At 38.9% G+C, this 23,514-nt stretch overlaps 2 protein-coding genes across 6 annotated transcripts in view; one reads left to right on the top strand and one right to left on the bottom strand.

The window, feature by feature from the left end:
- TGFBR1 (transforming growth factor beta receptor 1) overlaps positions 1-15,290 on the top strand; it is a 37,963-nt gene extending 22,673 nt beyond the window's left edge. For 3 of the 5 annotated variants that reach the window (XM_081345025.1, XM_081345024.1, XM_081345023.1), the window contains 4 exons: positions 10,060-10,216; positions 11,802-11,926; positions 12,009-12,139; positions 12,362-15,290. In XM_081345025.1, the coding sequence (XP_081201151.1) occupies positions 10,060-10,216; positions 11,802-11,926; positions 12,009-12,139; positions 12,362-12,487 (539 nt within the window). In that variant the 3' untranslated portion in view covers positions 12,488-15,290. The remainder of the gene's footprint in view (positions 1-10,059; positions 10,217-11,801; positions 11,927-12,008; positions 12,140-12,361) is intronic. The other 2 variants (XR_014028608.1, XR_014028609.1) reach the window with 2 other exon arrangements.
- A 5,161-nt stretch (positions 15,291-20,451) lies between these two features.
- TRIP13 (thyroid hormone receptor interactor 13) overlaps positions 20,452-23,514 on the bottom strand; it is a 54,650-nt gene continuing 51,587 nt past the window's right edge. Inside the window, exon 14 of the mRNA XM_081346339.1 lies at positions 20,452-20,709. Coding sequence (XP_081202465.1) covers positions 20,614-20,709 — 96 coding nt within the window. The 3' untranslated portion in view covers positions 20,452-20,613. The remainder of the gene's footprint in view (positions 20,710-23,514) is intronic.

Below are 23,514 nucleotides of genomic sequence, written 5' to 3'. Positions count from 1 at the left end.
CTGGAGTCCATTTAAGCTCACGCCTACTGCTTCAGTGACTCCATCCAGCCACCTCATTCTCTGTCGTCCCCTTCTTCTATTTCCCTCAATCTTTCCCAGCATTAGGCTCTTCTCCAGTGAGTCCTTCTCATTAGGTGGCCAAAGTATTTGAGTTTTAGCTTCAGGATCTGGCCTTCTAAAGAGGAGTCAGAGTTGATCTCCTCTAGGACTGACCGGTTTGATCGCCTTGTAGTCCAAGGGACTCGCAGGAGTCTTCTCCAGCACCACAGTTCAAAGGCCTCAATTCTTTGGCGCTCAGCCTTTCTTATGGTCCAACTTTCACTGCCATACATTGCAACTGGGAAGACCATAGCCTTGACTATACGCACTTTTGTTGACAGGGTGATGTCTCTGCTTTTTAGTATGCTGTCTAGATTTGCCATTGCTTTCCTCCCGAGGAGCAAGCGTCTTTTAATTTCTTGGCTACAGTCCCCATCTGCAGTGATCTTGGAGCCCAAGAAAATAAAATCTGTCACTACCTCCATTTCTTCCCCATCTATTTGCCAGGAATTGAGAGGGCCAGATGCCATGATGTTGGTTTTCTTAATGTTTAGTTTCAACCCAAGTTTTGCACTCTCCTTCTTCACTTGCAACAAGAGGCTCTTTAGTTCTTCTTCACTTTCTGCCATTAGAGTGGTATCATCTGCATATCTTAGGTTGTTGATGTTTCTTCCGGCAATCTTAATTCCAACTTTTGATTCATCTAGCCCTGCCTTTCTCATGATGTGCTCTGCATATAAGTTAAATAGGCAAGGCGACAGTATATAGCCTTGCCGGACTCCTTTCCCAATTTTGAACCAATCAGTGGTTCCGTGTCCAGTTCTCACTGTTGCTTCTTGGTCTGCATATAGGTTTCTCAAGAGACAAATAAGATGGTCTGGTACGCCCATCTCTTTAAGGACTTGCCACAGTTTGTTATGATCCACACAATCAAAGGCTTTAGCATAGTCAATGAAGCAGAAGTAGATGTTTTTCTGGAACTCTCTAGCTTTCTCCATGATCCAGCGTATGTTAGCAATTTGATCTCTAGTTCCTCTGCCTCTTCGAAATCCTGCCTGTACTTCTGGTAGTTCTCGATCCACATACTGCTGGAGTCTAGCTTGTAGGATTTTAAGCATAACTTTACTAGCATGTGAAATGAGTGCAATGGTGCGATAGTTTGAACATTCTTTGGCACTGCCTTTCTTTGGAATTGGAATGTAAACTGATCTTTTCCAATCCTGTGGCCACTGTTGAGTTTTCCAAATTTGCTGGCAAATTGAGTGTAGCACTTTTACTGCATCGTCTTTTAAGATTTTGAATAGCTCAGCTGGAATACTGTCACCTCCACTAGCTTTGTTGTTGCTCAGCTTTTCTAAGGCCCACTTCACTTCACATTCTAGAATGTCTGGCTCGAGGTCAGTGACCACCTCATTGTGATTATCAGGGACGTTAAGCTCATTCTTGTATAGTTCTTCTGTGTAATTTTGCCACCTCTTCTTAATCTCTTCTGCCTCTGTTAGGTCCCTGCCATTTTGGTCCTTTATCATGCCCATTTTTGCATGAAACGTTCCTTTCATCTCTCCAATTTTCTTGAAAAGATCTCTGGTCCTCCCTATTCTATTGTTTTCTTCTATTTCTTTGCATTGTTCATTTAAGAAGGCATTCTTATCTCTTCTAGCTATTTTTTGGAATTCTGCATTTAATTGGGCATATCTTTCTTTTTCTCCCTTGCCTTTCGCTTCCCTCCTTTCCTCAGCTATTTGCAAAGCTTCCTCAGACAGCCATTTTGCTTTCTTGCATTTCTTTTTCTTTGGGATGATTTTGGTTGCTACCTGTTGTACAATGTTGCGAACCTCTGTCCATAGTTCTTCAGGCACTCTGTCTATCAGATCTAATTCCTTAAATCTATTTGTCACCTCTACTGTATATTCAACAGGGATATGATTTAATTCATACCTGAGTGGCCTAGTGCTTTTCCCTACTTTCTTCAGTTTAAGCCTAAACTTTGCAATGAGAAGCTCATGGTCTGAGCCACAGTCAGCTCCTGGTCTTGTTTTTACCGACTGTATAGAGCTTCTCCATCTTTGGCTGCAGAGCATATAGTCAATCTGATTGCTGTGTTGACCGTCTGGTGATGTCCATGTGTAGAGCCGTCTCTTGGGTTGTTGGAAAAGAGTGTTTGCTATGACCATTGTATTCTCTTGACAAAATTCTATTAGCCTGTGCCCTACTTCATTTTGTATTCCAAGGCCAAACTTGCCTGTTATTCCAGTTATCTTTTGGCTTCCTGCTTTAGCATTCCAATCCCCCATGATGATAAGGACATCATTTTTTGGTGTTAGTTCTATAAGGTGCTGTAGAGCTTCATAGAACTGGTCAATTTCATCCTCTTCAGCACTGGTCGTTGGGGCATAGACTTGGACTACTGTGATATTGAATGGTTTGCCTTGGATTCGAACTGAGATCATTCTGTCATTTTGAGGATTGTATCCCAGTATTGCTTTTCCTACTCTTTTATTGACTATGAAGGTTACTCCATTTCTTCTGAGGGATTCTTGCCCGCAGTAGTATACCTGACGGTCATCTGACTTAAATTCACCCATTCCTGTCCATTTTAGTTTGCTGATACCTAAGATGTCGATGTTTAGTCTTGTCATCTCTTTGGGCTTTGGGCAAGTCGCTTCATTCTTTCTGGCGCTACTAGTACTAGCCCTCTGCTCTTCCCCAGTAGCATATTGGACGCCTTCCGACCTGAGGGGCTCATCTTCCAGAGTCATATCGTTTTGCCTTTTGGTACTGTCCATAGGGTTTTCATGGCAAAGATACTGGAGTGGTTTGTCATTTCCTTCTCCAGTGGATCACGTTTTGTCAGAACTCTCTGCTACGACCTTTCCGTCTTGGGTGGCCCTGCACGGCATAGCTCATAGCTTCATTGAATTACACAAGCCCCTTCGCCACGACAAGGCAGTAATCCATGAAGGGGATCTTATATCTTGGTAGGGAGTGTTATTTCTGCTTAATACTTCCCATCACCCAGTTTTGTGCTATCATTGACCAAGATTGTGCATCATTAAGTTTTTATTTTTTTTATAATACTGTATTTATTCTGTTCTATTGTATTATATCTGTTCTTAATTATTTTTATTATACTTCATATTTTTCTATTATGAAGAAGTATTTCATTGTATCTAGCCTTTGGGCTTCAATGAACTGAGTTTATTTGAAATACACAATAACTTTGTTAAAAAAAATCACATGCAATCAAATAATTTTTTAATAATATTTTATTAATGTTCTCATTTTACAATTAAGTATTTAAAAAGCAATGTGATGACTGGATTAATCAATAGTTCAATAGCATACATGTCTTTAATATAAATCTCATGTTACAACATCAGATATTTCCTCTCTTTTTCCCTTAATATCTACTATCTCATATTAGGCTAATACAGTTCTTATTATTATCAACTAAATAAAAACATCTTTGTTACAATTATCAATAGTTTTTAGCTTATACATATCTTAACTGCATTTGCATTCGATCCTTACATACAATCAATGTCCTGTTATTGCTTCCCCCCCCAGCTTTAATTTCCCATCAATATTGAAATTAACATTGGTTGTTTATGTTTTCCAAGTATTTTATATTTAGGTGACCAAAGTTTCCTTTATCTCAACTTCTTCCTTTTTCCCTTTTCATAACAAAGTCTAATGTTCTAAATACACATCTTATCTATTTGATTATGGTCTTGTTCTGTTTTCTAAATGTTATCTAGTTTCTACCATGTTAAACCATCTAATTAATAATACAGTATCCCCTCTAATAAGTCAAAGTGTTGTCTGGGTTAATTAATAATTCAGTAATATACATAAACTTTTTAGTTTAGGTCTAATATTGGAAGATCAAATACTCCCTTTCTTTTTCTAGTAATATCTATTATCTCATATTGGGCAAACAGAATTCTTATTTTCAGCTAAGTAAAAACATTCTTGTTACATTTATCAATACTTTTTAGCTTGTACATAAACTTTAATTTCCCATCAATATTAAAAAAAACGAAAAGAAAAAAAACAGTTATTTATGATTTCCAAATATTTTATATTAGGTGACCAAAGTTTCCCTTATCTCAGCTTCTCCCTTTTTCCCTTTTTCCCTTTTCATACCAAAGTCTAATAGTCTTGTTACACATCTTAACTATTCAATTATAATTACACTTTATTTTCTAAACGTTATCTATTTTTAACCATATTCAACCCTCTAATTAGTAATATATCCCCTATAATAAATCAAAGCCATTATTTTCTTCAGCCTTACTCTGGCTTCCTTCCTTTGCCAGCTAACCTTCCATGTCAGTGCCTTTGAATCATCAAATAGTTCTCCCTCTATTATTATATTATTTGGAATAACAAAGACCATTTGGTTGAAGTTTTTTTGGAAGAACGAGCCCATTTGTATTCATTAGATCACCTACCTATTACTCCCACAATTGTCTGATAGGTTTATCTTCCATTCAGTCTGTTCTTCTTCCTTTTCCTCAAATTTCTTCTGATTTTTGTAAAAAGTCTTTTCAGTTTCAATGTTGTCACTCCCTTTTCTAATTTTTCCGTTGGCCGGGTCTGCTGTTCAGTTGGGTCCTCTGTCTTGGTGTTTAGTTATTCCAATTTTCCTGTTCTTTTCTGCATTGTTAGTTCTTTTGTTGTAGTCAAGATTTGGGTTTGTATATTTAAGCTGGCATTTTGTTCCTTTAGGTTGCTTCTTATTTTGTCACAAGCTGAAAGGATGGTTTCATGTATTGATTTCAACATGGAAAAGATTTTTTCCTGATCTTCATCCATATTCTCTTAATAGATGTTAAGTTGAAGACTTTAGAATCAAATGTTAAAAATAGTTTTTTGTCTTTTGTGGCTGGTTATGGGACATCTATTTCACATGTTACAGGTGGTCTTTATAGTAGAATTTTTTTGTCAAGTAAGAGTTTATAGTCTAAGGTATTCCATCATCTCGTATAATAACATACACTTCTCATGTAAAGAAATAGTAAAGCAATTCCCCAAGTATAGCTCTGAAAGCCAGTAAAAGTTTACATTCATAGTTCAAACAAGCCAGATACGCCGCCAAGAAGTTCCTTCTTTGCAGCTGGGTTTTTCACAGGTGGTAACTGTCAAGGTCAAAGGTCAAGGCTTCAAGCCAATTCTCTTTTAAGCAATAACAAATTGTAATACCATACTTTGCCACAAGATGTCATGGATGCTGTTTTAACTTTTTAAGTCTAAAATTTATATGATGGTTTTTCAAGTCTTGTTTTAAAAAAATAAATAAAAAGCAAACGTCTCCAATGAGAAAAGGAACACTTTTAGTGCTCAAGTTTCAAAAGAATATACATCCAATTAGATTATAATTGGTCTTATAGTTGCTGTTTTCCCTGAGTAGTTAGTCACCGCTTTTCTTAGAGGGTGAGATAAAATTTCCCTTCCCTCTCTCCTCACTGGGGAAAAAATATTTTGGGCACCTTTTACAGGAAAAAATACTTAAAATCTTAAAGAGAGGATCAGGTCTCACCCAGTTTCATCCACTTGCTTGGTGGTGCTTTTGACTTAGGCTGTCAGCAGCTTAGCCATATTGGTATGGCCGGTCGTTCCCCCGCTGGTTTGGAGGGCTTCCCTGGATCAAACAGAAGGGCCACCGCCCTCCCACGATCAAACGGGGACCCCCTCCTTGCTTGTCACTGTTATAGGGCGACTTTCAACCCTTTCCAGGTTCCCCCAGTGGAACGAATTTGGATGTGGAAGACGGAGCTCATCTTCCTACATCCACAGCACCAAGATCGCAAATCGGAAGTCACATGCAATCAAATGATTGAAGATAGTTTTTTTATAATGTTCACTCTGCTTCTTCCTTATTTATTTATTAAATTTAATTGCTGCCTATTTTGCCATGAAACTACTCTGTACAATAAAAAGAGATGAAAAGAGTGTAAACAGAACAGAAATAAGATGATAAAGCAAAAAAAAAAAGAACGTTTGAAAAGGAACATAATCAGAAATTCAACTATAAGATTACCAAAAAAAAGAAATATGGACAGGTAGAAAGGAGAGAGGGAGTGGAGTCTGCTGTCAATCCAGCCGTCACTTCCAGCATGGAATTTCTCCATTTGGACCTCAGGTGAACTGTCCAACTGGCAGAATGAGATCTTTAGGCTCTTGCAGAAGGATAGTGTGGGACAGATCTTATCTTAGAGGTTAAGATGTTCCAAAAGGCAAGTGCTGCAGCAGAAAAAGCTCTTCTGGATCCCAACAGACGGAACTCTTTGGCTGACAGGATCTGAAATCGGCCTTCTCTGCTATCACATATAGGACAAACTTGTCCTAGCAGGATGAGATGATTCATCAGGTAGACTGGATCTATAGCTTCAGGGCTATAAAAGTAATGAACAACATCTTGAACTGTACTCAGAAGGAGAGTGGTAGCTGGTGAAGTTTGTGGAGCAGAGATGTTATATGGGCCATCCTAGGGGTCCCAAAGACTGCTCTTGTTGCTGCATTTTGCACCAATTCAACTGTGAATGGATTTCAAGAATTGCACCATGTAGAGCATATGGAATAATCCAGACAAAAGATGCATAGGGCTTGAGTAACTGAGCTCAAAAAGTCATAATTGAGGAAAGGTGGCAGCAGATGCAGAAACTGGAGGTGTGCAAAAGTTTTCCTAGTCATGCCCTCTACCTGCTCTTTGACCAGGAATGTGAGTCCAGGAGAACTCCTAAGTTGCAATTCTACCCATATCTAAGGATGACAAACATTTGGATCCTGAGGCTTCATGTATCCAAAGCCACTTGGTCTTGCCAGAGTTCAGTCAAAGTCTGTTGTTCTCCCATCCAGATCCCTACAGCCTTCAGACATCCCAAGAGGGTAGAGATAGCATCACTCAGATAACCATGTGTAGCGATGTGCTGTAGATCTGAATATCATCAGCATATTAATGGTAACTCAATCCATATTAACAGATGATCTTATCCAAAGGCTTTATGTAGCTGTTAAACAACAGGAGAGAATACAAAGCCCTGTGGAACACCAAAGGTGGGTAGTCAGGGGTTGGATCTCTCACTCCCTGTCAACACCAATTGGAATTGACCTTGGAGGAAGGAGCTGAACCAGTGCAAAACTATACCACCTATCCCTAATTCAGATAGCCAGACCAAAAGAATATTATGGTTCATGGTACTGAGGTCAAGCAGAATGGTTGCATTACGCCCATCCTCCTGCTAGAGATCATCCGTCAGCGCAGCCAAAGCTCTCCCATAGCTAGGCCTGAATCCTGACTAAAACGGTCCAAGGAAATCTGTTTCCTCTAGGATCCCCTGGAACTGTCAAGCAACCACCTTTTTCACTAACTTACCCAAAAAGGGAAAATGGGAGACTGGATGAAAGTTGTCCAGGCAGGAGGGGTCGAGTGAAAGTTTTAATGAGAGAACAAACCAGGGCCCCCTTAAATGCCCTGGGAAAGTATCCTCTTGCAGAGGTAGATTTATCATTGCATAAACCCATCTGGTGATCACAGTCCTGGAGGCTTTCACCAGCTAGGGTCTAGTTGACAGGTGGTTGCCTTGATAGTGCAGAGGATCTTATCCACTTCCTTAGGTACAACAAAATCAAACTGTTCCCATATTACTGGGCAAGATGTTTCTCTGGGCATCTTACAAGCACTAGCACCATGCAAAGACTCTAGCTGGGAATGAATTTGAGTGATTTTATCTGTGTTCAACAAATTATTCTGCATGGCCCTGAAGATGATCATGCAAACCCCCTTGGGTTGGTAGGAATCGAGTGATCTGGAACAGGATCGGTAACATTGTGCAGATGAAATAAGAGCAGAGAAGTAATTACATTTTGCTGCTTTTACCACCATGAAATAGGCCTTAATAGACGTGTCCAGTTGGAGTCACCCTTTGTTTTCCTCCAGTGGTACTCTATATGACTCTTAACTTGTTTCAGAACTTTTAGTTCCTCTATGAATGATGGGGAACAATGGGAGCAAAGGCTTGTGAGAGATCGCATAGGGTGATCCTACTCAGAGCTTCACCAGCCTTTTGGTTCCAGGCCGTTACTAAGCCTTTGGCAGAACTGTGCAGCAAATCCTTCAGAATGTCTTCCAGTTCCTTCTGGAAGGACCATCAGTCTCCAGAGGTAGACCATTCTAATGGGCCAGTGTCCCTGTGTAGTGGGTGTGATAAGGAGAGTCTCAGGGATATCAGGATGTGATCTCACCATAACGGGGGATAATATTAGAATCCCCACCAGATCATGTTGACACTACTCTGATAAACAGATTAAATCTGAATGTGATCACTGTTCCAAGTCAGATATTTGATAATCTGGGTAGGTCCATGGAGGTCATGAACTCATGAGCCACTTTTGAAGCTGAACCCAGGGAAGGCAGACTGAAGTCACCCAGAACCAACTTTGGGGAACTTCCTTACTTGTTGACATGCCTCGCAGAAAAGAGCTCTCAGAAGACCTACAATCAAGAATTGTTGACTTGCATGAAGCTGGAAAGGGTTACAAAAGTATCTCCAAAAGCCTTGATGTTCATGTATCCACGGCAAGACAGAATGGAGAAAGTTTAGCACTGTTGCTACTCTCCCTAGGCGTGGTCGTCCTGTAAAAATGACTGCAAGAGCACAGCGCATAATGCTTAATGAGGTAAAGAAGAATCCTAGAGTGTCAGCTAAAGACCTACAGAAATCTCTGGCACATGCTAACATTTTTGTTGACACATCTACAATAAGGAAAACATTAAACAAGAATGGAGTACATGGGAGGACACCACGGAGGAAGCCATTGCTGCCCAAAAAAAATATTGCAGCACATTTTGAAGTTTGCAAAAGAGCACCTGTATGTTCCACAGCACTACTGGTAAAATATACTGTGGACAGATGAAACCAAAATTGAGTTGTTTGGGAAAAACACACAACACTGTGTGGAGACAAAAAGGCACAGCACACCAACATCAAAACCTCATCCCCACTGTAAAACATGGCGGAGGGAGCATCATGGTTTGGGCCTGCTTTGCTGCCTCAGGGCCTGGACGGATTGTTGTCATTGATGGGAAAATGAATTCCAGAGTTTATCAGGACATTTTGCAGGAAAACGTACGACCATCTGTCCGCCAACTGAAGCTCCGCAGAGGATGGGTGATGCAACAGGACAATGACCCAAAGCATACAAGTAATTCAACAAAACAATGGCTTCAACAGAACAGAATACGCCTTCTGGAATGGCCCAGTCAGAGTCCTGACCTCAACCCGATTGAAATGCTGTGGCATGACCTTAAGAGAGCGATTCACACCAGACATCCCAAGAATATTGCTACACTGAAACAGTTTTGTGCAGAGGAGTGGTCCAAAATTACTCCAGATCGTTGTGCAGGTCTGATCTGCAACTACAGGAAACGTTTGGTTGAGGTTATTGCTGCCAAAGGAGGGTCAATCAGTTATTAAGTCCAAAGGTTCACATACTTTTTCCACCCTGCACTGTGAATGTTTCCATCTTATGTTCAATTAAAACATGACAACAGCTAATGTTTGTGTAGTATTATTTTAAGCAGACTGTGTTTTTCTATTGTTGTGACTTACATGATTTAGAGTGCATTTTATGGCCAATTCATGCAAAACTCCACGTAATCCCAAAGGGTTCACATACTTTTTCTTGCAACTGTATTACTGCTGATTGTACTCTTCTCTTTTCCTTCCATCTGTCCCAACATTAGTTATGTAGAGAATTAGGTTTTTGTATAGTGTGTTCAAAGTGGAATAATTTGAGCTTCATCAACTGAAATAATAATTTGTTGCTGAAGGTTATCAAGAAAAGATTGGACAGCCATTTATCTGGGATGCAGTAAGGATCCATGGATTGGGGTTGGACTAGAAGCCCTCTATGGTCTGTTCCAACCCGTTATTCTATGAGCTTAATCTTTTGTGCCTTGAGAAAGTTCATTGATTTGCTTGGTATTAATTATGCTTCTGTGTGTTTTAATTTCAGGTAAACCAGCTATAGCTCATAGAGACTTGAAATCAAAAAACATATTAGTGAAGAAAAATGGAACATGTTGCATTGCAGATTTAGGTCTGGCAGTGAGACATGATTCAGCTACAGATACAATAGATATTGCACCAAATCACAGAGTGGGAACAAAGAGGTAAACTGATGCTCTTTTAATGGAATATTTTAAATAATTCAGATTGACGTTAAGCTAATGAGTAGATGTTAAGAGTTATTCTTACAGCAGTAGGAAAAAGTCTGTTGAACTCATTAGAATCTTGCAGTAATGTGAACTATACTGTGACCAGAGCTTCTAAGTCTTATTAATAGATAAAAAGATTCTGGTTATATATTTCACAAACTTTATCTTACTATTACATTATGAAAACCAGTATAATTAAATGTGCCTCATACTGAACATGGATTTGGAATCTCACACAAATAAGTATGAACTCATTTGAAAGTTACTATTTGTCATCCTAACTTATTGAATACAATTAAAAAGATAAACAAATGAGAGGAAATAATATACTTTGCCTCATTCTGTCTTTATTGTTCTCCAGTAAGTGTTCTAGAATTGCTGAGTAATGCCTTCTCTTTAAGAGTGCAGGCATGAGTGACTGAAAGGTGACCCCTCTTCTCCACAGAGCAATAAATAAAATAGAGAAAAAAAGATGCATCTTTGGACTTGCATTTTTCTATCATTCTTGGTAACCTATTAACGTGTAATCTTTTTATCTTAGAAATTCATGTAAATATTAATGAGGAATCAAGTTTCTTTTTAAATCTGTATGAGCCTTGTTTTAACCAATGGCAGATACTTTTATCTGAAATATGCTGTATTACTTTAGTTTCCAGATGAAGTTGTATAAGCAACAATAAAATTCCAGTGTAGTTTTCTCTGACAAATGAGTTTTTTTGCCTGTTACTGCAAAAATCAATTATTTCCTCATTTAATCTATTAGTTGTTCATCTCACTCAATGCTTTATTTTTCTAGAAATCTTACAGCAGATTCTATTCAGTCACAGAAATAATTAAAACATAATACGTGAAGTAGCCCTGCCAGGTGGCAGCAAATAGCTAGAAAGGCTGCTTCGTTTGTGGTTTCTTGCCTATTTGGGAATAGCCATATACTATAGAGTCAGACTCACTGGAGAAGAGCCTAATGCTGGGAAAGATTGAGGGCAATAGAAGAAGGGGACGACAGAGAATGAGGTGGCTGGATGGAGTCACTGAAGCAGTAGGCGTGAGCTTAAATGGACTCCAGAAGATGGTAGAGGATAGGAAGGCCTGGAGGAATGTTGTCCTTAGGGTCGCGATGTGTCGGACACGACTTCGCAACTAACAACAACAATAGAGTCAGTAGATACTCTAAAAGCAATCTTGAATATTTATGTAAGATTTTGATTTTATAACTCAAAGTTTTCAAAAGTTGTATTGTGGACTTAATAGTAATTAGGACTTCAAAATCAATAATATATTAGTGTAAATTACTGTGCTTAATTTAGCATGCAACAATAACTGGTTTAGTTTTCCAGTGCTATTTTTTTTTTTAGAAAGTGAGCTTTTTGGACTTCATTGGAGTAGCCAGTAATAGTACACAGTATATATAGTTCAGATGGTTATTTTGTAGAATTGAATTGATGAAATGCTTACAGCTGCTTGATGCCTTAAAAAAATAAAATTAATGTTCAAGCAGTATTGCTTTGTAAATAATAAATTTTGGTCTTTATGTTCATAGGTACATGGCTCCTGAAGTACTTGATGATTCAATAAACATGAAGCATTTTGAATCTTTCAAAAGAGCAGATATTTATGCAATGGGACTAGTGTTTTGGGAAATAGCTCGTCGATGTTCAATTGGTGGTAGGTTCAAACTGAAAAACAAATTAACTTCATTCAGTGTCAGAAATGATCCTTAAATTGTATATTGGTTTATATATCTCAGGAATCCATGAAGATTATCAGTTACCATATTACGACCTTGTCCCTTCTGATCCTTCAGTTGAGGAAATGAGGAGAATTGTTTGTGAACAGAAGTTACGACCCAATACTCCAAATAGATGGCAAAGTTGTGAGGTAAATTCTTTTCTTTAGACAAGTTTTAGAATACTTTTAAAAATAAACCATATTTTTAAAACATCAATTTTTTTAGAATTTGAATTAAAAGAAGTATGAATGTCAGGATAGTTCTGTTTAAGATTATGGACTCATATTTTGTGGATAAATATATTTAAAATTCTTTGCTATATGATGCCAAATAATGGCTCGTAAACTATTTCCTGCTTTGTTTATTTGCAGGCATTACGAGTAATGGCCAAGATTATGCGAGAATGCTGGTATGCCAATGGTGCAGCTAGACTAACAGCTTTACGCATAAAGAAAACTCTGTCACAACTCAGTCAGCAAGAAGGAATAAAAATGTGATTTTGGAAATAGTGTTCAAGAAAACATTTGAACATCTATATGTGCACCTGGCTTGTACATTAAACATTGTTCTACCTCACTGAGGGGACAGAAGAATATTGCTGCCTTTTATACAATAAGATAATCAGCATTAATCCAGGATTTCTCTAAATGCAGTAAACTGTTGTACAGAATCTTAATTATTTTTTTGATCACATTAGGATCTATTATACTGAAAACAAAAAATAAGCTTGAGAGTGGAACTTGTGTATGCCGTGTATGGCGCTGAAAGACAGTATGAAAGATATGGTCATGATGGTACGCTGTATATTGTCAAATTGTTTTGTTCTGATATTAAGATGCTATTGAATGCCTTTCATTGAAATTTACATACATGACATTGCATCTGGAAAACCCACGCAATTTATGCAATACTTTGTATTATATGTGTGTCTTTTACATCAGATCATAACTTGCCTTTAAAACCATTATACTGTATAAATGCCATTTTTAACTTTTCTCAATGCAGTTTATTAGGATATACAAAATCTTTAATCCTTGTGAAATGATAGTAAATCTGCATTCATCAATTTACTGGCTTCTACATACTTTGATATTATCAAATTCCTGGATTTCCCATTCAGCATTGCCGAAATTTCTGCTAATTGGGAATCCTAACTGACAAGATGGTATCAGGTTGTATTAAATGATTGTAACTGAAGTATACAGATTAATTTTGTGCTATTCCTATGCTTTATATATCACAATGAACAGGGATGTCAAATATGGAATTCTGAAAGAGCTTTACCTGTAAAAAATACTTTGATGTTATTTTTACATTCAGTATGAACACTAACCTCTTAAAATAAATCCTCTTAAATATTGTCAGAAAAAATATTTCACATTGTTCTTTCTATGCAATGAAAACTGCTTTGCTAAAATTTGATCCTTGCTGAATGCTTTCCTGATGATGATCAATGTAGAAAAGTGCTCTGTGATAGTTTTACTGGATTCAGTTTATATGCGCCAAATAGGAATTTCCTAGTATCTAGAGTTGTTTGTGTGGTTTTGGTCAATACATAATTCTTAACGTTGGCTTTCACTGACTGATACCAAACTTTGGAAAAATGAAGAAGCTTGAGTATTGACATTCTCTTCCTGTCATGCCCACCCCACTCATGCCGGCAGAGGCCTACTGCAGATCCCATTGGTCAAAGGACTCCAGCTGACAGGATCCAGGAGAAAAGCCTTCTATGCTCTTATCACCTCTTCTTTGGAATATTCTGCCTTTTGGGGTAAGATCTGTCCTCAATCTCCTATCATTCCATAAGAGCTTAAAGACCTGTCTCTCAAAGTTGGCCTGAGGACCCAGTGGGGGAGTACCAGTCTAGTAGATGGCTACTAGACTGATAGCATACTCTTCCTCCCCCCTGTGCTTTTGCTTCTCAATCCATTTTTAATCTCATATTTTTTCATTGTTTATTTTTTACTGTTCCTTACTTTGGTATTGCTGTTTAAACTTCAATTTTATATTTTTATTGTTGTAAGCCACCCAGAGTAGCTCCTTGGCAAGATGGCAAAAAATAGATTTAATAATAATCTTTGCTAATATGTTCAGTTTTGCTCCTTTTGTATTTCCCATAGTCCTTCTTGCAAGCCCATCTATTAATATAATTAAAAATTCATACTAATACACTTGTTTCATTCATAGGTTTCATATCTGGAACATAAAACCACTAATATTTAGATGCCAACTAATAATTTCATGAAACTGAAAAATTACAGTACACTTAAAATATAAAAAACCATGCAATCATTTGATATATTTTAAATGTGCCTTTGTAAATTTTAAGTTTTGCACACTATATTACTGATCACCACTAAAGCTGTAAAACTGTTAATTCATAAATCAAAAGCTACTAGTTTTAAAATCAGTATGAATAATATATCAGTTTAAGTTTGCCTTCATGCAATTGGCATATGAAATAAAAGCTAGAACCTTTACATTTATTTTAAAGGAATTATAAAAGTAAACTATAGCAGCAATGAGCTTGTTTAAACCATTTTTAAAAATATTTATTTCATGATGAAAGAGTATAGTACACTTCAAAATAATTCCAAATACTGTGAAGACCAGTTAGGAATTTGAGTTTCTGCAGAGGTCTTTTATAGGAAGATTTCCTTTTTCCTTCTACTTTTTTGGTAATAATTTAATAGATTTTTGTTGATTCCCTAAGGAAGTTTCTGTAAACAACCTTCTAATTCTTTCCCTTTCATCAAGAGGAGATTTAAAAAGGTGTCAGTAACAGCAAGGGACAAAATGAAGGTGTTTTTCTTCAGTCTTCTTCCAATGTATTTCAGGATTGAAAGCAGCAGCTTTAGGGAATTGGCACTGGATTTAAAGCAAAAGGGGATAAAAAGCAACAGAAATTATCTCAATGTGGTGGCTATTACTGTTTTTCTTGTTTCTCAATTTTAAGATAAAAATTGCCAAGGTGAAAACATCTACCCTAAGGAAGTCTATTCATTGGAAAAGAAATAATATAATGCACTGGGTTGAACAAAAGATGGAGGAACCTTTTCTGTCCCCATCCAGGTCAAAATTGAAAAGCAGATGGCAGCAGTGATGTTCTTAAAAGTATGTCAACGGAGCCAGTTACCAAAACACTATGTCACCTGTGGATTGGCTGGAATTCAAACAAACACTGGAACCTGGGGGCTGGGAGTAATGATACTGCTTTTAATATACTGCTTACACAGGTTTTTCTCCAGATCTTGCCTTGTTTTTCCTGCTGTCACTAGCCCCTAATAAAAGTTCATTTTGAGACAATGCCTGTTTCAAGAGTTCTGCTTTCTTGGGAGGCTTAGATGAAGTAGATCCTTACAATTCTATTGATTACCAATTAAGTTAAAAATGGTGAAAAACATACAAAATGTTAAGAGTCCCATACTCCAACTAAGGCTCCACAAGTATTGGGTCATTTTAAGTTTAAGTTTAAGTTTTATTAAATTTTTATACCGCCCTTCTCCCGAAGGACTCAGGGCGGTGAACAGGGCATATCATAAAACTACAAAAATACAAAAGTTAAAAAAAGAATTAAATTATTGCCCACAGTAAAAACAATAGAATATATATATAAATATTAAAACCCTAAGTAACTCCCCATCAGGCCAGGCCAGCTTGTTCAAATAAATGGGTCTTTAACCCGCGCCGGAAGGAGCGGAGATCCGGTGCCATCCAGAGCTCAACCGGCAGCTGATTCCACAAAGCCGGAGCGCCCACAGAGAAGGCCCACCCCCTGGGAGCCACCAGCCGACATTCTCTGACTGGAGGCACCCTGAGGAGGCCCTCTCTGTGGGAACGCACAGGGCGGAGGGGAGTCGACGCCGGCAGCAGGTGGTCCCCGAGGTATTCCGGACCCATGCCATGGGTCACTAAGACCTTGAACCTCACCCGGAAGACAACTGGTAACCAATGCAGCTCGCGGAGCAAAGGTGTAACATGGGAGTACCGGGAAACTCCCAAGACAACTCTCGCGGCCGCATTCTGTACCAGTTGGAGCCTCCGAGTGGTCTTCAAGGGAAGCCCCATGTAGAGAGCATTGCAATAGTCAAGACGAGAGGTCACGAGCGCATGAGTGACCGCACACAGGGCATCCCAGTCTAGATAGGGCCGCAACTGACGCACCAGGCGAACCTGTGCGAAAGCACCCCTAGTCACGGCTACTACATGATCTTCTAAGGTAAGCCGTGCATCTAGGAGGACTCCCAAGTTGCGAGCCCTATCTACGGGGGGTAAAGACTCACCCCCCATAGAAAGTGATAGAACATTTTGAATGTCCCGGGATGCCGGAATGTACAGCCACTCAGTCTTGTCAGGGTTGAGTTGAAGTCTGTTCCTCCCCATCCAGACCCGAACCGCCTCCAGGCAACGGGACATCACAGCGAGGGCATCACTGGGGTGGTTTGGGGTCGAAATGAAAAGTTGGGTATCATCAGCATATTGATGATACCCAACTCCAAAACCACGAATGATCTCACCCAGCGGTTTCATGTAGATGTTGAACAGGAGAGGCGAGAGAACTGAACCCTGAGGAACTCCACAAACGAGACCTAGGGGCCGATCTCTGCCCCCCTGCCAACACCGACTGCGAACGTCCCAGGAGATAGGAGGAGAACCACCGAAGAACTGTGCCTCCCACTCCCAATCCCCTGAGACGCCGCAGCAGGATACCATGGTCGATGGTATCGAAAGCCGCCGAGAGGTCTAATAGGACTAGGACAGAGGAATATCCCCTATCCCGGGCCCTCCAGAGATCATTCACCAGAGCGACCAATGCCGTCTCCGTGCTGTACCCGGGCCTGAAACCCGATTTTATAGTTTATTTCATTTATATACATACAGATATAATATACATTCTGTTGACTCCTACTGTAATTGCATTTCTAACCTAAACATTCACACAGTAGCTATTTGATAACGTTGTAATTTTTCTGTTTTAGTAATATTTAAAATTGTATAGATACCGATCATATCAATTACTTATAAAATGATTTTAAGGAACAAGACCCTATAACTCAAAAGATTTTAAGTTTAGATTTAGACTCACTTGGATCAAGTTCAGTTCATTCTTTATTTAATTTACTCGATTTCTTTCCAACAACTCCCTGACTGCCTATTCAAATTCTCATTTCCACTGGTTACATGGATGAGCAATGAAACATCTGTTTTAATTAACTTTGGTCCACTTGCCATGATTTAACCTTTTAAGATACTTTTGGCCTGGATGATTAAATCTTAATTTACATGATGATCTGGAGGAATAATAAAATACTTAAGAGTTTTACTGAACACTTAAATTGCTGCTCATCTTTTAATTTTTCACAAACCTATATGAAAAAGGTTGTTCTAAAAATGAATTGCAAGCTAAGCTCCATGAATTCATATTTAGCTTACCCTTCAGAACCCTGGGATGTAATGTTGGGTCCTGGTGGTTTATATTCATCAGTTGAATAGAAGCGCCGATCAGCTGGAATGTTGCAGCATCTCCAGGGTCTTGTGATTTACATTCAGATGCTTGGTAACTGATTCATATTTATGATGGTCACATTGTCCCAGGGTCATGTGAAGTGACCAAAACCTGCTGCAACCACTCAGCAGACGGGGGGGGGGGGAAGAGTAAAAACCAAACACCACCCCACCCCCGCTGCCAATCCTCAACAGAAATTCTCACAACCATGAAAACCTCGGACAGGAGGAAGAGCGCCGCCCGGCAGGCAGGCGTCTGGCTCGGCTGTGGCTTGGGGGCACTTTTTTCAGTGCCATTGTAACTTCAAACAGTCACTAAGCGAACTGTTGTAAGTCGAGGACTACCTATACTTTATTACTTTTTTCCTTTTTTTTGTTCAAGTTTTTGACACCTTGCTAGGCAACTGGTGGTACTCGGATGTTGCCATATCCTAAAAGTAGTACAATGGGTGAAAAGGTTGAAATGCCCTGAGTTAAGGAGCTCTGCTTTTTCCCTACTGCCTGTAACTTCCTTGCCATCTTCTCTTTAGTGGACCTAGTTTCCCTAACTTTTTTCTTGTTAATATGTTGAAACAAGCTTTTTTTAAAATTATCCTTGATTTCAGTTGCAAGTCTTCGTTCGTTCTGAGCCGTTGCTTTCCTGACTTCATCTATGCATGTTCTGGCTGTCTGCCGATAATCCACCTTAAGTTATGTGTGCCTCTTTCCATTTTTGTACTTTTGCCCTTTTTTCATATTTTTTGCCTTTCAGTTTATCAGGATTTTTTTCTATTGCTTGTTTGCATTATATTAAATTCCAGTATGACACTGTCACTTTCACCCAAGGTTCCAGCAACTTCAACTCCCTCTATCACTTCTTCTCTATTAGTAAGAATTAGGTCCAGTATTATTTATCTAAAAAGTCTTAGTAATGAAACAAAACATTGGCACTCATGGAGGGATACCAGAATCTGAAATCTCCTCCCTCCAAACCCATCATAACACACACACAATCCCCGCCCTTATCTACACGTCATAAATCACATTATCAAATTAGTTTTACATATGAGGTTTCACTTCCCATTCTGTACCAGCTTTTGCAATCTTATCACAACTTCCAGATGATTCCTCCCTCCCAAATGAAGCAATTAAAATAACAGGCTGTCTCTTATATTGTCAGTGGAAAAACATGTCAATGTTTGCATCACTGACATCTGGATGACAAAGTTGTTGGCTAGGTTGGTTTGGAATGTTTGATCTCCCACTCGCTGCAGCTTATCTCCCAGTTGATATCTGGATACTTGAAGTCTCTTATTACTATGGTATGCTTCCTACATGTTTGTTAACTGCTTGGCAAAGTTCATCTATTTCTTCTGATTGGTTGGGTGGCCTGTAATATACACCTATGGCAATGTCACTTTTTTCCCTTCTATATTGGCCCATATACATTCTGAAGGGATTTTATCTTTGATCATGTGCATTTCTGTAGATATGCAGTGTTCTCTTACATATAGTACAAGTCCTCCTCTTTTTGTAGATCTGTTTCTTTTGAACAATTTGTATGCATCCATCAGTACATTCCAGTCATGGGTTTTGTCCCACCAGGTTTCTGTAATGCCAACTGTGTCATACTTGCCTTCGTGTACTATTGTTTCTAGTTCACCCTGTTTGTTCCTTAAGCTTTGGGTATTTGTATATAAGCATTTAAGACTTTTATGCCTGTCCGTGGGTATGTTTCCTGCATCTCCTAATTGTTGTTTCTCTCCATCTTCTCCATTATTTGTCCTTTTGCTAGTGTTTCCATTATTTTGGAATTGTTTTCTTACCAAAAATACACACCCACTTTCTTTCCCATCCTTTTCTATAAATTTCAAGCCATCTCTCTAAATTGCCATCTCTTCCAGAAATTAATATATAATCCTATGTATACACAGTTGGGGATAATCATTGTTTTTATGTCAAGGACTTCTTGTAGATTTATAGGATTTGATGAATGACACAATGCAACAACATTATTGGGGAAAGTATTAAAATTTATCAAATCTAAGACATTAGCTTCATTTCTACTGGTGTTATTCTTCAAGAAAATACAAGTAGCCAATTCCGTATCAATCCTTTCCTTTCCTTTCCAACAATACTGTCACTTGATGTTTTAAAATACCTTACAGAATTTTTTCTGTATTACTAAATATAAAGTAAATATAACCTAAGTTATATTTGAGGGAGATGGGTGGTTCAGAAAAATGAAAAAATGGTTTTCTTTAACTGCACACGCATTCCCAAGCTATAATTTGCTGTAACAGTTATGTGCACTTGGCTATTTCTATTTAAATTTTATTTTAGAAAGCTCTAGGCGTAGAACATCTTGTCTGTTTAACTTTTCAGGAATCATTTGAATTGAGAAAACAAAATCCCTGGTGCATCCCTCTTTGGGTTTTCAGTGAATTTTCTGAAGTGACTGAACATCAATATCCTCTTGAACTGCAGAGGGGCAGGGCCTATTCAAGCAGCCCTCCAGAAGAGCCTGATGGACCCAGTAGGTTTCAGAGGGAGTGTAGGGTTATTCCTAAGACTCCAGCACATGGATTTGACAAAACTTAATCATGGGTTGTAATGAGTGCCTGGGATTTTTCTTTGAAAACCTTTCATTTCTCATACAAGAAGCTTCTTCAGTTCAGGACAGAACAAGCTTCTTGGATGAGAAGGAAACATACAATTTTTTAAAAAAATTATTTATCATTAATGATTGCCTAGCTAGTCTTAAGGTAGTGTAAGATAAGACTTTCACTAGCATGCTAGCATTATGTTTACAAGAGATATAAAAAGTATTTTGATAGTCATCTAGTTCAAAGAAACACAAAATGATATAAATCATAAGTATTCCAACTCCAAATAATGTGTCAAAATTATTGGCAAAAATAACTTTTCTTGGAATTGCTTTTAAATAACTTCCCCTAATAGTAAATGGCACCTTTGAATATATAGAAGTAATTTATTATATATGCAATAGTTGAAAAAAGAAAAAAGAAAGCCTAAATTGTTCTTCAGGTTAAGAATTCATGGTTCTTAATTAGCAATCTCGATTGGCAGAAATACAAAGTAAGAATGTGTGTAAAGAAAATTACCACAAAACAGCATATCAAACACAATCTGAAAGTTTCGCTCGTTCTTCAAATTGCTTGTCCACTGCAAGTGATAAAGCTTGAAGGAAAGTTGTCATTATAACATTAGGAGTCTAGAAGGAAAGATAAAAATGTTAAGTGCCAGAATAAAAGCTTTTAAATTCACTATATAAAAAGAATTGAACAGTTATTTAACATTCTATATGAAATATTACAAGTATTATATAAATGTACAAATTCCATAGAAACAGGAACATTTCTAATAGCATTTCTGCAGCATAATTTCTGCAGCATTATGGAGCAAACAGTTGGGTACTTCAGAGTTCTCTCTTGGGCCCAGTGCTCTTCAACAATGACTAAGGAATTAAATATTTTACCCAGGCACCCCCCAACCCTTTGTCCACTTCCCGGCTGCAGCCTGCTTGGAAGTGGGCCATGCAAGCAGTGGGCAAACACATCCACACAGCTCCATTTGTGCAAGCAGTGGGTGCATGTGTCTGCCACTTAGGCAAATGGAGCTGCGCGCACTCACACGCCTACCACTCACACAGGACCATCTCCCCGACTGGGCCACCAAGCTGTAAAGGTTGGGGACCACTGGTATAGGGGTGACATAACTATCTTCCAATACTTGAAGGGTGTCACAGGTAAAGGGGGGGGGTGATTTATTCTCTAAAGCACCTGAAGGCAGGAAAGAATCAATGGGTGGAAGCTTGTTACAAAAAATCCTATTTGGAATTAAGAAGAAATTTCCTGACAATAAGAACAATTAATCAATGGAACAGTTTACTTCCCACAGTTGTGGGGTGTCTATTGCTGGACATTCTCAAGAAAAGATAGGACAATCATTTGTCCGGGATAGAATAAGGAGTTCTGCCTGGGGCAGAGTTTTATACTAGGAGATCTCCAAGGTCTCTTCCAGTCCTATGATTCTATGTTACTAACCTAATTAAATCTGAATTAATTTTTTTGCTACTGCATATGCTATTGCATATTGTTTTGTTGTTGTTGTTAGTTGCGAAGTCGTGTCCGACCCATCGCGACCCTATGGACAATGTTCCTCCAGGCCTTCCTGTCCTCTACCATCTTCTGGAGTCCATCTAGGCTCACACCTACTGCTTCAGTGACTCCATCCAGCCACCTCATTCTCTGTCGTCCCCTTCTTCTCTTGCCCTCAATCTTTCCCAGCATTAGGCTCTTCTCCAGTGAGTCCTTCCTTCTCATTAGGTGGCCAAAGTATTTGAGTTTTAGCTTCAGGATCTGGCCTTCTAAAGAGCAGTCAGGATTGATCTCCTCTAGGACTGACCGGTTTGATCACCTTGCAGTCCAAGGGACTCGCAGGAGTCTTCTCCAGCACCATAGTTCAAAGGCCTCAATTCTTTGGCGCTCAGCCTTTCTGATGGTCCAACTTTCACTGCCATACATTGCAACTGGGAAGACCATAGCCTTGACTATACGCACTTTTGTTGGCAGGGTGATGTCTCTGCTTTTTAGTGTGCTGTCTAGATTTGCCATGGCTTTCCTCCCGAGGAGCAAGCGTCTTTTAATTTCTTGGCTACAGTCCCCATCTGCAGTGATCTTGGAGCCCAGGAAAATAAAATCTGTCACTACCTCCATTTCTTCCCCATCTATTTGCCAGGAGTTGAGAGGGCCGGATGCCATGATCTTGGTTTTCTTAATGTTTAGTTTCAACCCAAGTTTTGCACTCTCCTTCTTCACCTGCAACAAGAGACTCTTTAGTTCTTCTTCACTTTCTGCCATTAGAGTGGTATCATCTGCATATCTTAGGTTGTTGATGTTTCTTCCGGCAATCTTAATTCCAACATTTGATTCATCTAGCCCTGCCTTTCTCATGATGTGCTCTGCATATAAGTTAAATAGGCAAGGCGACAGTATATAGCCTTGCCGGACTCCTTTCCCAATTTTGAACCAATCAGTGGTTCCGTGTCCAGTTCTCACTGTTGCTTCTTGGCCCGCATATAGATTTCTCAAGAGACAAATAAGATGGTCTGGTATGCCCATCTCTTTAAGGACTTGCCACAGTTTGTTATGATCCACACAATCAAAGGCTTTAGCATAGTCAATGAAGCAGAAGTAGATGTTTTTCTGGAACTCTCTAGCTTTCTCCATGATCCAGCGTATGTTAGCAATTTGATCTCTAGTTCCTCTGCCTCTTCGAAATCCTGCCTGTACTTCTGGTAGTTCTCGATCCACATACTGCTGGAGTCTAGCTTGTAGAATTTTAAGCATAACTTTACTAGCGTGAGAAATGAGTGCAATGGTGCGATAGTTTGAACATTCTTTGGCACTGCCTTTCTTTGGAATTGGAATGTAAACTGATCTTTTCCAATCCTGTGGCCACTGTTGAGTTTTCCAAATTTGCTGGCAAATTGAGTGTAGCACTTTTACTGCATCGTCTTTTAAGATTTTGAATAGCTCAGCTGGAATACTGTCACCTCCACTAGCTTTGTTGTTGCTCAGCTTTTCTAAGGCCCACTTCACTTCACATTCTAGGATGTCTGGCTCGAGGTCAGTGACCACCTCATTGTGATTATCAGGGACGTTAAGCTCATTCTTGTATAGTTCTTCTGTGTAATTTTGCCACCTCTTCTTAATCTCTTCTGCCTCTGTTAGGTCCCTGCCATTTTGGTCCTTTATCATGCCCATTTTTGCATGAAACGTTCCTTTCATCTCTCCAATTTTCTTGAAAAGATCTCTGGTCCTCCCTATTCTATTGTTTTCTTCTATTTCTTTGCATTGTTCATTTAAGAAGGCATTCTTATCTCTTCTAGCTATTCTTTGGAATTCTGCATTTAATTGGGCGTATCTTTCTTTTTCTCCCTTGCCTTTCGCTTCCCTCCTTTCCTCAGCTATTTGCAAAGCTTCCTCAGACAGCCATTTTGCTTTCTTGCATTTCT

This window comes from Vipera berus (genome assembly GCF_964194415.1).
Source record: "Vipera berus genome assembly, chromosome: Z".
Taxonomy (NCBI): Eukaryota; Metazoa; Chordata; class Lepidosauria; order Squamata; family Viperidae; genus Vipera; species Vipera berus.
The sequence above is the reverse complement of the archived record's forward strand: the minus strand, read 5'-3'. Positions and strand labels throughout refer to the sequence as shown.